Source organism: Chinchilla lanigera, unplaced genomic scaffold (assembly GCF_000276665.1).
Source record: "Chinchilla lanigera isolate Chin_1 unplaced genomic scaffold, ChiLan1.0 scaffold00105, whole genome shotgun sequence".
NCBI classification, from domain to species: Eukaryota; Metazoa; Chordata; class Mammalia; order Rodentia; family Chinchillidae; genus Chinchilla; species Chinchilla lanigera.
Window position 1 is genome coordinate 6,115,510 of NW_004955506.1, and position 18,602 is coordinate 6,134,111.

At 54.4% G+C, this 18,602-nt stretch overlaps 2 protein-coding genes across 3 annotated transcripts in view; both read left to right on the plus strand.

The window, feature by feature from the left end:
• Positions 1 to 9,648, plus strand: part of Rnf157 (ring finger protein 157) — a gene marked incomplete in the record, with an annotated part of 81,685 nt that extends 72,037 nt beyond the window's left edge. Inside the window, 4 exon segments of one of the 2 annotated variants that reach the window (XM_005407444.2) lie at positions 310 to 358; positions 2,316 to 2,426; positions 6,168 to 6,208; positions 7,983 to 8,069. In XM_005407444.2, the coding sequence (XP_005407501.1) occupies positions 310 to 358; positions 2,316 to 2,426; positions 6,168 to 6,208 (201 nt within the window). 2 annotated transcript variants of the gene reach the window in all.
• Positions 9,649 to 12,041: 2,393 nt separating this feature from the next.
• On the plus strand, positions 12,042 to 16,793 carry Foxj1 (forkhead box J1). The gene is made up of 3 exons (XM_005407440.2): positions 12,042 to 12,178; positions 12,698 to 13,358; positions 15,014 to 16,793. The coding sequence occupies exons 2-3, from the start codon at positions 12,861 to 12,863 to the stop codon at positions 15,782 to 15,784; spliced, it is 1,269 nt and encodes a 422-aa protein (XP_005407497.1). The 5' UTR covers positions 12,042 to 12,178; positions 12,698 to 12,860; the 3' UTR covers positions 15,785 to 16,793.
• The last annotated feature ends 1,809 nt before the right edge of the window (positions 16,794 to 18,602 follow it).

Below are 18,602 nucleotides of genomic sequence, written 5' to 3' on the forward strand. Positions count from 1 at the left end.
TGTAGCACAGGCTGACCTCAAACTCACAGTGATCCTCCTATGAGTTCAACCTCCCAAGTTCTGGGATTATAGGCATGCACCACCACACCTGGTACAAGGGTGTTCTTGACAGACCATTCTAGGTATACGTCTACAGTGTGGCTCAGACCTGGTTCCCACAGACTGGTGGACCCTCCCCCAGCCACCTCGGCATGCCAAACATGGTTGAGAAATGTGCACTGTGGATATAACCTGTGGAGTTAGATGACGCTGGGGTGGTTCCTCCTCAGACTGCCTTGTTAAACTCATAAACCCTTCCTTCTGTCCTAGGGAAATGACGTCATAGGGGAAGAAGACAGCTCTCCCATGCAAGAAGATGGTAAAAGACCTGGCCTTTTGCTCCCTTGTATTGTGTGTCTCTGCTGGGTATTCTCTAAGGGTAGAGAAAGGAGAAATGCTGGGACTTGGTGGCAGTGCTCAGTTGAGTGGCTGTTGGGGGAACAGTTGTGTTCTTGCTGGTATATCAAGGCAAGAAGCATGTCAACGACCTCAGTGAGCTTCCCAGCTCCTTCAAGGACTCAGAGCCAAGGGTTTCGGGATGAGGATGCTGCAAAAGACATTCCTGTTCTGCCCGTGCAGTCAGTAGACCCGCGCTTTTGGCAACTCCAGCTGCAGGTCTCTAGCTAAGCCACAGAGTTGCCCTGACAGCTGTCTAGAGAGCAGCAGCAGAGTCTTCCAGGCAGGAGACAGGACTGTTCGATACCTTGTCTGATTTTGCTTTAGTGGAAAAGGTGACTGACATTACTGTACAGGGGACCTTAGGAGGCAGCACACACCCAAGAGTGTGGCCAAGGGATGATGTGGCTTAATTCAGCAGCTCAGCCTAGGCAAGAACGTTGTAGGCACCGTAGTGATGGCTTTGCCATAGTTCAGGCATCTGTTATTTCTCTAGTTGGAAGAATTTGTTGTCAGCGAGGCTGGAAAAGAAGGAATGCCTGCAGGGTAAGGAAGGAGGGAGAAGGAAAGGCGGGAGAAGCCACACCACCTATCCCAGGAGCCAGACTTCCTTCCCTCTCTGCCCTGGGGCACCTCCTGAGCACACACCTCCCGTGGCCTAAACACAGTTGCACCAGCAGATGTCATCCTAGTTGCTTCTGCTTCAGCACTGGCCATTGCTTGGGGGTGTCAGACTTGACAGCTCCCGGCCGCCAAGACCTGGAGAGAGGACAGCCACTGGGGCCGTGCCTCCCGCTCCTGCACACCAGCCCTGGGCTTGAAGCTTTATAACCTCAGCAGATGATTTTGGTGTCCCAGGTTCAGTCACGAGGTGATGGTTTCTTCTCTCCCTTTGATCAAGGAAAAAAGGGGGAGCTCTAAAACAAAATCACTGGGGCTAGGGATATAGCTCAGCAGCACAGCACCTGCCTGGCAAGCATGAGGTCATGAGTTCGATTCCTGGCACCCAAAAAAAGAAAAAAGAGAAAAAGAAAGAAAGAAAAAGGGCCAGGAATATAGCTCAGTGGCACAAGCACCTGCCTGGCAAGTGCAAGGTCCTGAGTTCGATTCCCAGTACCAAAAAAAAAAAAAAGAAGAAGAAAAAAATAACTTCTTCAATTTTCCCTTTCCCCTCTTACATGTCTGCAGCAAGTGCAAGGTCCTGAGTTCGATTCCCAGTACCAAAAAAAAAAAAAAAAGAAGAAGAAAAAAATCACTTCTTCAATTTTCCCTTTCCCCTCTTACATGTCTGCAGCTTTCTGAGCACTCACTGAAAACATACTCAAAATAACAACTTTGGTCTCATAAGAGAATAAATCATAATTTTGTGAATGTGGTCATTCTGATTTGATGTACAAAATTATGGAACCAAAGGCCTTTAGTTGTTGTTTTATGTGTTTATCATGTTGTAGAGCCTTGTGGTCATAAACAGCCCCCCTCATACTGTAGATAGCCACACGCATGAGCAGGGTATCACCCCCACACACCCCTCCCTGATGTTCTCCAGCTTCTGCTGCCATGGTGACAGTGGCCTGGCCCGGGTAGCTGCCCTCTGTAGTGGTTTCTGTTGAGCCCAAGCCCCACAGCCTTCTACAGGGACTTGAATTAGGAAACAGCAGCTAAAAAGGGGCCAGTTAGGGAAACACACCAGGATGGCGCAAGAACCTAGGCGTGCCCACACAATTTGATTCCTTTTTTGTCTACTCTTTACCCACTTAATTATTGTCTTTTTTTAACATGATTTTATTTTTTGTCTCCATCCTTAAGATTTTTATTTTAAGGACAGCAAAGCAGAGAAAAACACAGCCAGCCCCTCTCTAACTGCCTTAACTCCATTACAGGCCAGAGGACATGCGCATTTCTAGGTATGGAGTGTGACAATAACAATGACTTTGACATCGCAAGCGTGAAAGCACTGGACAATAAGCTGTGCTCTGAGGTCTGCTTACCCGGTGAGTGGCAGTCTGCTGGCATGAACTTGGAGGGAGACATCCCTCCGTTCTAAACCCTGGTCTCACCCTGTCCACCTGTCTCCTGCCCTGCAGTGCCTGCCAGCAAGGCCAGGGTACTTGAAGGTGCTGGAGACAGCTACTGAGAAGTGAGAAGGCCTCAGGAGAGTTCTTGAGCTCTTACAGAGAATGACTCCTGCTCTGAGAATATTGGGATAGGAAAAATTGCTCTTCTGATTTGGCCCAAGTGTCCCCCTCTCTCAGGATCTTGCACATACCATGTCAACTAGCCTGTCTTATGTTCATCAGCAGGAAGTTTGAGCAAACAAACACCCCTCCATGCAGGTCTTGGAAAGTTAGTCTGACCCCTTTAAAAGTGAAAATGTAGCTTCTCCATAAGACATATATTTAAGTTAGGATCAGAAAGGAATTTGAAAACCAGCATTATAGGCCACTGAATATCTTTGTGGTCCAGTGAGCTTTAGCTTCCCAGTTTTTGTACATCCTAGCTTTAGATCTGAAAGAAGAGGCCAGGGGGCCAGGGGTAATTCTGCTCCCTGGAGCCCTAACTGTAAATTTGATCCAGTTGTCAGTGTGCCCCTGTCCTTTTCACTGTTCCAAATTGAACTTGAGGTCACTTCCTGTCAAGCAACTATGTTAATCACACTTTGAGCACTGACCCCATGTGCTCATTCATAGGCTCCAAAAACCACTTCTCTAAAACTCAAGTCTCACTTGAGTGGATCAGGTCACACATCCCCTCCTGGTTCCACTGCAGAAGTTGTCCTTCCCGCTGTGCTGTTGTAGTCCTCACCAACAGTCTTGAATGAAGACCTGCTTCAGCTTCGGAATAGCCTCCTGGGTCCAGTGCTTTACTCGCTCAGCGAAGTGGCTGGAGGTATTGGAGCCACATAACCTCCTGTGGTTGCCACTCTCCATCAGCCTGTGCCAGACACGGTCCCAGCAGGCCCTGGCCCCACGCAGGCTTGTGGCAGGGAGGCCAGAAGGCTCAGGAGATGCTTTCTCCAGCCTTGCAAAGGGCACTTTGGTCATCTCTATTTTGTTTGTCCTGAAGATACTGCCAAGGTCTCTTAATCTTCAGTGAGGCCCAAGGAGGGAGTACCAGCTCACCTGTTTCTCCTGCACAGGCCCAGGACAGACCCCTCCAGCCTGAGCATGGAGGAAGGGCATTGACCCTTGTGGCTGCCTCCTGCCCAGTTAGACCTGGACTGGGGCTGCTGGGTACCAGGGCACACTTACTCCCTGCCCTCCCACTCCTGACCTTGCTTCCATCTGTCCATCTGTGTTTCACATCTTTTTGCCAAATGTGGATCTGTCTGTCTGTTTTTTTTAAACTCATTTATGTTGCAGCTTTGTGTGAAAGTTCATGTTCACTCTGTGCCAGCACTGTCCTCCCTGCCTCTGCTCAGCCCAGCCTCGAGCTTGCTGACATGCTCACACTGAGGGCTCTCGCTTAGGGCTGCAGACAGCTTTTTGTTCCTAACTGGCAAGGGCCTGTATTTCAATCACCTAAGATTTGCCAAGAAAAAAATACTTATGAGAATAATTTCTGTTCAGCAAAAATGGGCATGCTTCCGTGGTGAGACTTATGGAGGGGATTTGTTTTCAATTGGCATCCTTGGCCAATAGCTGGGTGAGGATGGTACTTGTACCTAGCTCTGCCTGTCTCTGCGGCAGTTCTCTGCCAGCCAGCCTCTCCCTTCAAGGGCTCCCCACACATCCCTGCTTTTTGGCAGAGGGAGCTGCTGGGAACTATTTAAGCCAACAGCGCTGGTGCAAACTGAGCTTATTCTTTTTCTTCTTCCTAACTCCCTCCACTCAGCCTGCGTGTCCGTATGTACTGCACTCGTAGGGTTATGGGAAGGGCAGCAAGACCAGAAAGGAAGAAAGTAGCCCTGGGCTTCCTATGGTGACTTCTAGAGCCAGTAACTTTGGGATTGCCCTGGGTTCATGTTTGGCCAGATAGGAATACAAACACCTGTGGTAGCTGTTGAGAGAGGGTCTCAGGCATAGACAGATGCTTTTAGTGTCCATTAAATCCTCAACAGAGGTCCAGAGGGTGGGAGGTGGGCGGATGCATCTACTCTCTTGGAACAACATTTCTCTAATTCTTCTATTAGCATCACACTGATAGAAAAGCACTGGGAGACTCTGGAAGTCTCTGTTGGGTCAAAGCCAGGAGAGTCCATGTTGGTAGCCATGGACTAAGCAGGCTCTTCACACTCAGCTGTGGGCTCACACGTCCATCTGACCACGACAGACTGGCTTGGCTCCTTGCTGCTCCCGTGGGCAGTGGGCAGCCTTCAGGAGGGCTGCTTGTGCATATGGTCCCTGTTTGAGTCTGTTTCCCGAAAAGTAGATGCCATCCATTTACAGAGGGCCACTGGGGAGCAGAGCCCAGGGAAGGAGCTCACACTGGCCCCATGCCCCACACCATGTTCTTGCCAACCACTGTGCCCCAGGGCCCATCCTCAACACTCTGCTCACATTTGTGAGAGGTTTAGAAGACCCCTGCATTGTTCTAGCCCTTCTTCCCCCAAAACTTTGCCAGATCTTCTGGAACCCCATGTTCCTCTCACTGGGGGTAATATGTTCTGAGATTGCTTCTGAGAAATCCTCAAGGAGGGGGCGTCTGAGTTGAGAGATGTAGGTTGTAAGACCAGAACTGTGTGCTGTTGATATGGTTCCAGGGAATTTGGTCGGGTGTGACACAGATGTCTGGAGAGTGACAGGGGCAAGTGACAGTTCTGAGGAAAGGTTCCAGGACATGTATGAGATGGAAAAAGCAAGGATAATGGGGGTTTATAGTGGAAATACAAAGACCTTTAAATGACTGGATTGTACAGGAGTGAGCATATCTGGTAAAATCTAAACATACTCCTGGATATCTCCTGACCTCGCTCCTGCTTTCAGGCCTCATAACCCAAGACTATGATGGTACTAGGAAAGTTTACACTTTGTGGACACTAAGAAAAAAGTCCAAATTAAGTGTTTCTTTGCCTTTAAGGGAGACTACAAAGACAACTGAACTCTGTCCTTTAAATTTAACTGTGGTGGGCCGGGGATATAGCTCAGCGGCACAGCACCTGCCTGGCAAGCATGAAGTCATGAGTTCGATTCCCAGTACCAAAAATAAATTTAACTATGGGTTAGAGAGGCAAGAAAGGGGTATGCCAGATCTCCCTAAAAGTGCTCCTGAAATCTCCCTCTGTAGGTCTCTTCATTCCCCCATTTCTGATTCCCCAAGTAGAATTTGATGGAAAGCACATTTGTCCATCTCCCTGGGGGTAGTTCAAGTCACCAAGCTCTGTTTTCTGGCTGGAGGGCCCAGGAGCCTGACTCCGTGGCAGCCCTCAAAGGGAGTTGAGAGGAGTGCCAGCAGGGTCTGCTGTGGGCCCTTCAGCTCCTCTCTGAGGGGCCACCTCATTCTCCTGACAGATCTCCCCTCCGTACAGACTATCCTTCAGAGTCGGTCTGTCCCACTGGAGCTTGTGTATGGCCCTAGCTAAGACTTCTTTTAGAATGGTACAGCTTGTATTAGTGCTCCTGCTAGGTTGGTCTAAACGGCCGCCCTGGGCAGCCTCTCAGACCCAGCATCTCGGCATGGTGTGCTGCAGCGGTGGAGGCGATGGTGGCAATGTTGGTGCTGCTGTTTTTATTTGTATGTGCATGTGTGTCTTCTCTCTTGTTTACCATTTGCTTTTGGTCTTTCCCACTGAACAGCCGCAGTTCCGGAGTCCTGCCCCATAAACATTGAGGAATAGGTATGACATCTACCAAATTATATAAATGAACAAACAGCTCATTTTATTTGGGGTTCCTGCCTGAACAGGCAGTCTGAGCATTGCCTGATACGCCTTCTGCCACCCTCTAGAGTACCATCCTTCGAGGGGAAGGAGCACTTTTGACTCATAGCTCAGGGAGTGGAGTTCCCACCGGCAGTTTGTGTGAAAGGCACTGAGACCTGCCTGGGTAACTCCCTCCCCTCCCCTGGGTTCCAACACCAGGACCATTACTTCAGCCTCAGGACAGATTACCACGCCAGCATGTTTATGGGGAAATGAGCAGTTGGGACCTGTTCCATCTCAGTGCTTCTGCCTTTAAAGGGTCTTGGGTCTTAGGCTGGCTGAATCTGGGGCTGACCCCCATCACGTGTGAGTGGCCTCAGGACAACACTCTAGAGTTGACCAGCCTCATCCCCCAAAGAAGTCCTCTGATGGGCAAGGTGCCCTGCTGGGCTTTGAGGGGTAGCAGGAAATGTGCCAGGCCCCCAGCCTGGAGGAGCTGTGTCTGACAGAGGAGTGAAAAAAGGCCTACTGTTTCCACAGTGCAAGGAGAGAAGTGGGGAATCAGGCTGTTGGGGAACACTCAGGGTCTCACCCAGCTGGAAGATGGATTGGGAGAGGAGGCCACAGAGTCCACAGGACAAACCACCTTCTACAAGCCCAGGAAGGCAGGCTTCACACCCAGGCTGGAGTGACTGGGACTCTGCCATTCCTGGCAGAAGGAGCTCTCCAGCCGTCCTAGAGGGAAGGAAACAGGTGGAGCCAGTTTGATGGCTGGAAGACAATGCAGGGGGAGACACGAGGGCGATCTAAACAAAGCTGTGGGGTCTGATTCCTGAGCACACTCTGCTCAGCGCAGCAAATAGGATCCCTGGCTCCTTTGCACACCCATGAGGGAAGTTCTTGCCTTCCATGAGATGGCTGAGAAAGCCCAGGATCAAAGTAAAATGACTTGCCAAGATTACAGTCAGTATACTGTAAACAAGGTGGGAAGTCCAGGTAGGTGTGACATCATGGGAAGACAACTAAGAAATGAGCGAACAGGAAGTGGTTGTGAATTGGATGCAGAGCACAAAATGGAGGGAGGTGCCAGAAATGGGTTTCCAGCCTGGACACAAGGTGGCCAGAGGTTCAGGGCAGGAGGGTGAGCAGAGTAGATGGCTCCTGTGGGACCCTCAGGCTAGTGTGTCCTGGGTTAATGGCACCAGTGTCTGCTCCGGGTACAGGAGAAGAAGAAAAGAGGAAGGGCACCAGAGCATCACATTGTCCTCCCACCAGATGATCTCTGTCCTCGGCACTCTGCTAGCTGGCCAGCAAACAGTGAGGCTTCCGCAGAATCCGCATGCTCCTCATCCTTGTCCACTTCTGTCTGTCCTGGAGGAAATAGCTCAGTGAGGCCCAGTTTCTTTTTCTCTGTCAACTATAACATGGGCAGACTCCAGAACCAAATAATTCAGATACAAAAGTTGACACTAGTATAAGATCACAAAACTGACCCTATCCTGTCCCTCTGTGTCCATGGGCCACGGCACAGTGGCAGTGACTGCCTAGCCCAGCGGGGAGCAGCTCCTGCACATGTTGACACCTACTTCTCCTGTTCTTCCTCTCATGCACTGTGCTTGCACACTTGAGAGTCTCAGATCACATGAATCATGCTCGCTTCCATGTCAAGCTCCCAGGCTTTCCCACTGGATACACCCGGTGAACGTTCCCCAAGGTCTGCCTCCTGTAACCTTCATTTCCTCTCCTGCAGGTCCCTGGCAGGCTGATGACAACATTGTCAGTCGTCGGAACACTCAGCGCCGGCGCTTATCATCCAGCAGCCTAGACGACCCTGAGGACAGGTCCTGCGTGTGGAGTCCTCTGGCTGTCTGAGAGCACCTGCCCTTCTCCCCAGGCGCCCCTCCTGTCCTTGCATTCCATCTGTCTGCACTGGGCCACTGGCCTCCTGACATCTGCAGCAGGACATGTGTAGACTTTGCATACCCACGTGAAAGTTGGATGTGGAGTTCAACCTGCTGTTTCTCAGCCTTGTCTCCTGTAACCTTGATCCTTCCCCTCCAAAGGGACCAGAGCCCTCCTTTCTCCTCGTGGGCTGATACCACTGAACTGCAGCTTATGAGACACTCCTCAGAGACCCTGGACTGTGTCTGCTGCCCTCATGGGCAGGTGGAGCTGAGGGCCTGGGGCTACTTGTTTCTTCTGTGTTTTTTCTCCTTAGGGGGCAGACCAAGCAGACTCAGAGTTTTGGCAGCTTTGTTACAAACACCCATCTGAGAATTTCTGGTCTCTGGCACCTCAAAACCAATTTGAAACCTCCAGTTGGGGGTGGTCAGGGGATGACGCCTGAGAAGAGGGAGCAGTCTTGTGCCAGGTGTGGCGTTGCCCTCCTGAAGCATTAAGAGCTCCATTCTCAAGGATGAGCGAGATGGCGGCAGCCAAAAGGCTGGTTGAAAAGCTGGTTCTTCCTTCGGGAGCACAGCTGACCTCCTGTGTCTCATGTATCTGTCTGCTTCAAAAAAAGCCCTGAATCCAAGACCCTAGTTAGGATGACTCCCTTCTAGAGGCCTTTTCCTGATCAGGTAGCATTGCAGAGGCCTGAGACTCCACCCAGAGGCAACATTTCAAGAGCATTTCTGGACCACTTCTGTGTACACAGTGCTAGGGGCTATTGTACATTTCTTCTTCATGACAGCCCTGGGGCGGGGGGTCTGGTTCCTATGCCCCCGTCTCCATCCCTTCTTTAAAAGTTGAAGAAATAGGCTAAGAGAAGTGTGAAGCAGCAGTTCTTAAAGTGGTGCCCAGAACCACCAAGGGAAGTGTGGGGAACCCTGAGCTGTGTAAGTCCAGGCAGTAGCCCAGGGCCAAAAGTAGTGGCCTAGGAGCCCCAGGACCTTCACCTTGCAGACTCTTCCTACTCTGTTTCCCTCCCCTCCCTTCAAGATCTGAGAGTGAGAGGGAAGGAAGGGGCCTTCCAGTCACCATACAAAGGAAGCCTACAGCAGCAAGGCTGGCTGGGAGTCCTGGGTATCTCACCTCTCCTCGCAGTGGGTTCTGTGTGGCTCTCACATGGATGTTTTTTCCAGTGGCTTTTGGAAAAGGTGAGATTATCTGAGAAGCAGTTAGAAACAATTACTTGTGAGAGTTGGGTGTGGGTAAGCTTTAGACTGTGCCTACTATATTAGTGTTCGCAGTTGTTACCCTAGAAGAGCTTGCCAAAAAGAGCTCAATGTGCCAGGCATGGTGGTTCATGCCTATAATCCCAGCTATTCGGGAGGCAGAGGCAGGAAGACTGCATGTTCAAGGCCAGCCTGGGCAACTTAGTAAGACCCTATCTGGGGATGTAGCTCAGTGGTAGAGTGCTCCTGGGCTGGATCCCCACTACCACCGCCACAAAAAAAAAAAAAAAAAAAAAAAAAGTGTACAAGGCGTCCTTTGTACCTTTTGTGTAGCTGCAGAGGCCAGGAGTATGGTGACTGTCACACTGCCTAGTGGTTATGGCTCATGTCCTGTTCTGCTGGAGGAGAATCTGCTGTCCTGCTTGAAACAACAGGCCAAGCTGTAAGCTCCAGTGTCCACCCCCTCTGAACACTGCAGTGGACTGTGCCATTCCATAGCTCACCTAATGTCCCTTCCTTCCCTTGGCAGCCCTTTTCATATTTAAGACGTAAACCAGTATAAGTTGAGCAATAACCTCACTTCCTGATTTCCTTGAAGTGTGAACCCCAGAAGCACCAGGGAGCTTCCCTTAGCCTGGGGTGGTGGCACACAAACCCTCCTCCTCTCTCGGCAGGTAGTATTCACAGTGTGGTGTAACCTGGGAGGATGGAGGAAGTAGCTGAGATGAAGGAGATGTAGGCAAACAGTAGCCTCAGGCCACTAGCCACAGAAGTCGCTATCAACCCTTCCCAGAGGATCCCTGTCCTTCCTCACAGCAAGTGCTCTGTCTTCTCCCAGGCAGGCCTCCAATCCCTAACCAAGACACACTTAGGTTAGAGTGCCCTTTACTTTGAGTTGCTCAGTGTCCCCCCCATTTAGCTATTGGCAGGCAGAAGTAGCCCACCCAAAGGGGTGAGCCTCCATCAGCATGATCAGGAACAGGCCCACTGCCACCCCCTGCCTCAGTTTATCATCTGAAGACAGCATTTGCCCTGATGGTTCAGGTGGCGGCTTCTGGAGGGCATAGACTAACTGGGGGTACCTGTGGCTCTAACAGCCATACTAGCTCCACACTCTTCCATGGCCTGGGCTACAGTTGTGATCCTAGTTTCCTCACAGAGCCTTTTTGCCTTCTATCCGGTTCCATCCCACCAGTTTATACATCACTGGGGCATTTTCTGGGCACAGACCCAAGCCCTTTAAGCTGTCTCACTGGGGAGATAGACCCTGTCCGCCTGGTGTTGGCATGCTGGTTGCTCACTCTGGCCTAGGGCCTGCACACCTGGTGTATGCAGGCGTGCGTGTGTATACTGTTGGTGCCATCTGTGTACACCCGCACTCTCTGGAGTACATTGTGAGCACACTACAGTGAGGACACCGAGAATACAATATTTATGGATTGCTGCATGATTCTTTAAAATGAATAAAATTGTTTACAAGGGAAGGAGAGCTAAACCACAAAGTGGACTGATTTGCGAAAGTTTCTGTTCAAGTTTCTCAGGACGACTATAATATTTTTACTCAAGAGGATCTAGAGGTGGAGGAGCAGCCAAGACAAGGGGGAGGAAAATGCATGTTCCTGGCCTTCTGTGTGGCCTTGGCACAAGGCCTCTGGCTCCCAGCCTTCCACTCCTGGGCAGAGCCCGACCCCAGCTTCTGCAGCCACCTTTAAACCGGAGAACTTCCAACACTGCAGCTCCTCAATAATTAAAAAGTAGGAAAGTGGTGACAGGAGGGAGGCCAGGGGAAGGGAGGAGGGACAGCCAGTCCCCAGTGTCCCTCACAGTTCCTGTCACTTAAAGGATGCTGAAATTTACAGGTCAAATAATCCCACTAGCAGGATTTGGCAACTCGGTGGATTTTCCTTTTTTTTTTTTTTTTTTTTTTTTTGGTACTGGCTGTGCTTCCTTGGCTATCTGGAAGGGAGAGCACCCCTGCAGAACCCTCTGGAATGTTGGCTTCCGGGAGCCCTGTGAAGATGGGAGGGCAGGGAGCTGCTTACCAAGAGCCATTGGGGCACCCTATCAGCTTTGTGACTGCCAGCAGTGAGGCCGCTTCTGCGGATGTGAGCGGCAGGTGGCATCGGAGAGTCAGACCTGTCCCCGGAAACCACAGAGGACACTTGGGGTCGTAAGCAAGGGAAAGGCCGCAGAAACATGAGAAAGTGCCACTTACGGCCCAGAGAAGAGGAAAGAAATCCTCAAGGATATGGTGCCCGGGCCCGAGCCTGCTCCCCCAACCTTGGCCCTGCAACCCTGCCTGGTCCCAGAAGCCACCCACGCCTCCGAGCTGCCAGACCTAAAGTGGCGGGGGGCGGGAGCGGCAGTTCTCCGGCGCGTGGACGTATGGCGGTTTCCGAGGCCTCGGGCGGGAGTCGCGCGGCTCTCCCACCCCAGCGCGGGTCCCTCGGGCGGGAATGCGCGGGGCCGGGACGCAGTGGCGGGTAGGGGGGCTGGGTGGCGCGCGAGAGGTAGGTAGAAGGAGGGAGTTCAGAGAGAGTTGCCGCCAGAGAGGAGAGCGAGAGCCCGCGGTCTCCTTGGAGACGTGCTAGCCAATGGCAGCAGCGGAAGCTGTTTACGGGGGCGGAGTGTCACCATGGCAGCAGGAGAAGCCTTTGGAGCGGCTACTTAACGCTGGTCCTCCAGTCGCCTGCACTCAGAGAAGCGCCGTCGAGTGTGGGGGGGCGACGAGGGGCGCTGGCGCGGCCCTCGAGCTGGGAACAGAGAGCCGCGGGGGTGTGAGGAACTTCTTCCAGAACCTTCCTCTGTCCTGGGCTGCGCTCTGAGCCAGGTAAGGTAGGGAAGTGCTACGGAGCGCGGGAAGGGGGGCATCTGACCAGCCCAGCGACGGAAGTAGTGGGTCCTGGGACCGCCAACTGAGGAGTTTTTGGGAATTTCCCTCTTCCCACGTAACTCTGTCCAATTCTCTGGGCTTCTCATGACCCCTCATTTTAGTATGGTATCTCTCCTCAAAAATCCGACGACCTCTCCCACCCCGGCCCGTGGTACCGCCCTCCCTGATGCCTGGTCTGTCTGCATTTGTTGCGGCGGAGGGGTCCTGATTTCCCGCTCCCCGGAAAAAGGGATACCCTACTTTCTTTGCTCTTCCTCTGGCTGCTCTCTCCGCTTCCCTCGTGCCGCCCATAAAACCTCGGAGTGAAAAGGGAAAGAGACAAAACGGCGGGGCCCAGGGCACTGCAGGACCCTGCCTGGCAGGCCGTGGGGACGAATTTGGAAGAGGTTCCCAGTACACAACCTTCTCCCCGCAGGGGTGGAGATCGAGTGCTCAGTTTCACTGTGGTTCCCGCAGGCGCTGCGTTCATATTAGGAAGCGACCCCCGGGTCGCGGGATGGAAGTGTTCATCCGCGAGGCTGTGTAACTGGAGCCGCAGGGGCCAGCGGATCGACAGCGCGGCGGGTACCCAGGCTCAACCCGTGGATGTTGACCGCCCCCTCGGAGAGTCCCCGAAGATATGGCTGAGAGCTGGCTGCGCCTCTCGGGAGCGGGGCTGGCAGAGGAGACCGGGCTGGAGGGCGGTCTGGAGGAGTCCGACACCCTGGATGACAGCCTGACCAGCCTACAATGGCTGCAGGAGTTCTCCATTCTCAATGCCAAGGCCCCCATCCTCCCTCCGGGAGGCACTGACCCCCATGGCTACCACCAGGTGCCAGGTTCCATGGCTCCTGGGTCCCCCCTGGCGGCAGACCCCGCCTGCCTGGGGCAGCCGCACACACCAGGCAAGCCCACATCGTCCTGCACGTCGAGAAGCGCGCCCCTTGGGCTGCAGGCCCCACCCCCGGACGACGTAGACTACGCCACTAACCCGCACGTGAAGCCGCCCTACTCTTATGCCACACTCATCTGCATGGCCATGCAGGCCAGCAAGGCCACCAAGATCACCCTGTCGGCCATCTACAAGTGGATCACGGACAACTTCTGCTACTTCCGCCACGCTGACCCCACCTGGCAGGTAGGGGAGCCGCGGATGGTGGCGCTCCCTCCCACGTCCTCCTCCCCGCACTCCACCGGACACACACACTAGATCTACAAGGCCAAGTGGGCGCAGCCAGGGCCCCCAAGGGAGGGGAGCCTCGAGGTCCTCAAAGGAGCCCAGTTCTTGGAACTGCCCCTCCTTTGACTTCCAGAGAGGGGAGAGGGCGACTGCCCTAGGGGCAGAGGACTTTAAGGGTGCAGATGTTGAGGTTTAAAGGGAGAGAATTCACACATCCCGCAGCCCAGCCTGAAGACCAAGTCTAGACTGTGTGGATGAGTCTCCTGGGGAGGGTGATGAGCTGACAGCACATTCTTGTCCCGAGTCCTGGAGTTCCTGGACACCATCCTGCTGGAGGACAGTTAGTCAGAGCTAGACTAAGACAAACCAGCCACCCTCCCTGCTGGCCTTTGCAGCCTGCGAGTTTTTTTGCCCTTTTTGGGGAGGGGGACAGGAAGGAATGGTAAGGCATGTGATCAGCTGCTCCTGTGGAGGGGCTCTGGGACCTTCCTAAAATTGCTGTCTCAACCCCCACCTCAACCCCTCCCCAGTTTCCTGCCTCACTCCCCCCTTCTCCGCCAGCTTCCCTGGGGGGACAATTACCTGAGCCAGGTGCTTTCCACAGGGGCTCTGCGTGCTGCACCGTCTTCGTGTTCCAAGTCTCTGGTACTGGCACAGAGCAGCCAAGGGGCCCAGGCCGCCACGTAAACAGTCCAGCCTTGCCAGGGCACTGTCCAGCCTGCCACCCCCACCTTACACCCCTGTCCCCCAGCATGATGTGGACAAAACTAAGCACCCAAGAATGGACAAGGCAGGAAGATGCAGGGGTGGAGGATGGGTAAACATTGCCCAGAGTCTTCAACCCTCGGATCCAGGGCTAGTTGGAGATTGAGGCCTAAGGACTCTCACCCTTCCCTGAAGAACCCGAAGGGGGCAGGCCACAGGATCACACTCCCGGGTCATTCCAAACGGTCTGGACATTAGGGCAGAAACCCCCATCCTCACTTTACCCTAGACCTGTGCAGCTCAGGGCCCAAAAGTGCATCTTGTGCTCTGGCCTGGGTAATAATCAACAGAGCCTGAGCTGGAAAGACAGGGCCAGCAGCTGGCTCAACGAACAAGGAAAGTCACCAGATTCCCTCACTCCTCACAGCTACACACACACACACACACACACACACACACACCCATGGTTGCCCAGCCCCCTGCATTGACCTACTCATTCACTTTACAAACAGAGGGCTCACCAGGCTCAGGCAGAGGGAGATGGCGGTCCAGGCCGTGGGGGACCCGAAGGCTTTGGCCAAGGGCCGCAAACAGCAGGGTAAGGGAGGGCAGTTCAGAGGACGGGGGTGGCACTGAGAGCCACCCTGCGGCTCAGAGCTCGGATGACTGAGCAGGCAGATATCCTGGCAACAGAGAACAAAAGCCCCCGACAGCACTCCAGGTTCCTGGTGCCCTGTGGCTGGTGTCCCAGAGTCCGCAGCAGCCGCCTTGGTCAGAGCAACAGTCGCCCTCCTTTCCCCCTGTCAGAGAGAAGATGCGGGGAGCATGCAGGAGTACTGGGTGCCACTCCATCAGCACCATCCCCACTGACCTAGCTGTTCTTTCTTTCTCTCTCTTCCTGTGCCCAGAATTCCATCCGCCACAACCTGTCCCTGAACAAGTGCTTCATCAAAGTGCCTCGAGAGAAGGATGAACCAGGCAAGGGGGGCTTCTGGCGCATTGACCCCCAGTATGCAGAGCGGTTGCTAAGTGGGGCCTTCAAGAAGAGGCGGCTACCCCCAGTCCACATCCACCCTGCCTTTGCCCGCCAGGCTACACAGGAGCCCAGGGCCACCACCTGGGCCGGGCCACTGACCGTGAACACCGAGGCCCAGCAGCTGCTGAGGGAGTTTGAGGAGGCCACAGGGGAGGCAGGCTGGGGCGCGGGCGAGGGCAGGTTTGGGCGGAAGCGCAAGCAGTCGCTGCCAAAGCGGGTGGCCAAGGTCCCAAGGGTCTCCAGCACCCTGCTGCTGACCCAGGAGGAGCAGGGCGAGCTGGAGCCCCTCAAAGGCAACTTTGACTGGGAGGCCATCTTCGAGGCCAGCACTCTGGGTGGGGAGCTGAGCACTCTGGAAGCCCTGGAGCTGAGCCCCCCACTGAGCCCTGCCTCACACAGAGACGTGGACCTCACTGTCCATGGCCGCCACATCGACTGCCCTGCTACCTGGGGGCCTCCAGTGGAGCAGGCCACTGCTGACAGCCTGGACTTCGACGAGACCTTCCTGGCCACGTCCTTCCTGCAGCACCCCTGGGACGAAAACGGCAATGGCTGCCTGCCCCCAGAACCCCTCTTCGAGGCGGGGGATGCCACCCTGGCCGCTGACCTACAGGACTGGGCCGGCGTGGGTGCCTTCTTGTAAGAGGCCAGGCCTTGCCCTGCCTCTAGACAGTGCCCGAGTCAGGGCCCAGGACTGCTCCCCAATACTGGCCCACGGACATCTTACTGCCCAGGCAGGGGCTGGGCCAGGTTTCCCAAGGCTGGCTTCACACAGCCACACTGCTGCCAGCCCAGGTTGTCCTCAGACTCAAGCCCAGGAGGCTGAGAACTGGGAGCCCAGGACCAGAAGTGCTGCCTCCCCCGGCCCCCGTCAATCCCTTCCATACACAGTGTTTCATGGATCCGAGCTCCCCACTCCAGGGATAGGCTAACGGGCCCTGCACCACGAGCACCAAGGCCTGGAAGAATCCCAGCCAGGCTGGGAGGAACAGAATAAGGCCCTCCCAGTGCACCCCCCCTGCTCTGCCCTCTCTCCCGCTCGATCCCTCCTGCTTCCCCAGGTCTCTATTCAGAGAAAGTTCCTAGGTACAACAAGCGCTAATTAGATGACAGTAAATTAACCCCCGGGAGGCTCCTCCCGGCAGAGCTTCCCTAAGGGCCAGGGTGGCAAAGAACTAACTGGGGGAGGGGCACAGAGAGGAGGCTGAAGTGATGGGGTGCAGGGTGGGGAACAGAGATGTTCCGCAGAGCCTCTGGGGTCTGTGCCTGCCTGGCCCCATCTATAGGGGAAAGAAAATTGAAGGATGTAAATCCCTAATCTGGAGCCGGATTTGAGGCTGAGAGCAGCGGGGAGTGAGGGGGTTGGGGTAGGGGCAGCCAAGCTGGGGGTGGGGGTGGGGGAGAGGGATAGACTAATGTGAGTATAGCTGTAGTTAACACTTAACTGGGAGGGACCAAGCTTGCTGGAACCACCGGACCAGGAAGGGGGGCAGCCCCCTGCCCCTGCCTGAGCTTGGGGATGGGTCTTGTGCCATCCTGACCCCTGGGGCTACCTCCCATATCTACCCTCTGTGTGGGGCAAGTTAACCTTTTTCATTGAAAGTTATTTACAGTAAAATTTTTTTTTAAATAAAATTTCTCAAAATCTACAACATGGGCCTCCTCATAGCTTTCTTTGGAAAAAGCAAAGGCCCAGTGATTTTTGCTTAATTGTTTGTTTGGGAGGTAGTGCTTCAGTGTCCAAGAGGGGGACGGCTCGGGGAAGATGGGAGGCAGTGAATTTCTATAAAAGGGCCCCCTGCCCAAATCCCCACCACCACACTGGGGAGGGTGCGGCCAGAGGCAGCTCTTGGGAGCCGCTTGCAGCCTGGGCCTCAGCACCTACATCTGTGCAGTGGGGAGGATTGGGCTCAGGGCCCCGGGGAGCAGGAGACAAAGGGGGAAGGTGCACGCTGGCCCTGGGACTCACAAAGGCCAAGTGTGCTGGGACTCACGCCATCTCCCACCACCAGGGCTTGCCCAGGCTCGCCGCCCCATCTGCATCCCTGGCCTGGGCCTGTCTCTGGTACCTCCCTCCTTTGGTCCTTGCCGGGCAGGACAGAGTATGAGGTCAGAGAGACCTAGCCCAAGGGCCCCCTTCCTGCACTAGTGTGAATTCACCTGACCCAGCCCAGTGTGGTACCAGGAGGAGGAAGCCACCAGGGAGAGGGCTGGAGTACTCAGACCATCCTCCCTACCCACACTGGCAGGTCCACTGCCACTAGACTGTTACGGGAAACTGAGGCTCAGGACATGTGTCTGGGTGACACTCAGCTGGCACCTCTTAATCCCCTCACCCTAGGTTTGCCTGGCATCTACTGCCTACCCAGCCCCCATGGGACCCCACATATACATTCTCCCCGCTGCACATGTGCGCACACACACACACACACACACACACACATACACACACGCGCGCGTGCGCGCGGGCACAAATGGGTACTGTCCAGAGCTGTCCTGCCCAGCCCCCACAGTCCTGCTGCCCCCCAGGTCCTTTTCTTTCTTTGTCCTTGAGTTTGGCCGTGGGCCAACCCATTCCCTGGCTAACTTGCTGCTTTCACTTGCTAATTATTCCAAATATTCCAGAAGGGCACACACACTGCAGGACAGGGCGGGCAGGGCAGGGGCCTCACTGAACACAGATGCCAGCCAGCCCTGCACACAGCGCACAGACAGGGCCGCCCAGCGCCGCAGCCCCGACACTGCCTCTCTCTCCACTCACCCACTCTGCCCACCACAGCACTGGGACACAGCAGGGTGGCATCCTTCCCCACTAGCCCCAGCCAAGCTGGAACACCCTGAGTGACAGTACAGTGTGACTCAGCCTGCACCAGGCCCCTGCTGGGAGGAAGAAGGGAAATGTCAGGGGCAGTGCAGTGACCCCCTGGAGGAGCACTGGCCAAAGAAGCAGAGCCAGGTGTGCCTCTGTCTGCTTTTGACAATCACCCAGGGCCTCCTGAAAGCCCTGATGCTCAGTACCCAGGCTCTACCCTGGACCGATTAGACCAGAATCTCTGGCGTGTCCAGCATTTCTCCCCACCTCCTAGGATGGGGAATTGAACCCAGGGCTTTCTCAATGAGCTATATCCCCATCCCTTTCTTTATGCTTATTTTGAGAGAGGGTTTCACTAAGTCACTAAATTCCTCAGGCTAGGCTCAAACTTGTGATCCTCCTGCCTCAGCCTCCTAGAAGATTGGGTTCACATGCCTGCACCTGACTAACATCTGCACTTTTTAAAGGTTGTTAGCTATATCCAGTGCGCAGCCCAAACTGAGAGGGCAGGGCGCTCTGGAGAGGGCTTGCATGATCCAGGCAGCACTGCCGAGGCAAGGAAAGCGTGAATCCCCGAGGCCTGTGCAGTTCTTCATTCCTGCCTGCCCCTCAGCACCCCAGGTTTTTCTAAAAAACAATGTTGATTTCC

Bases quoted from the DNA above. Each gene is read 5' to 3' on its own strand.
- Foxj1 (XM_005407440.2), top strand. From the start codon at position 12,861: ATGGCTGAGAGCTGGCTGCGCCTCTCGGGAGCGGGGCTGGCAGAGGAG. The intron at 13,359-15,013 runs GTAGGGGAGCCG...TCCTGTGCCCAG, and splicing joins ACGCTGACCCCACCTGGCAG to AATTCCATCCGCCACAACCT.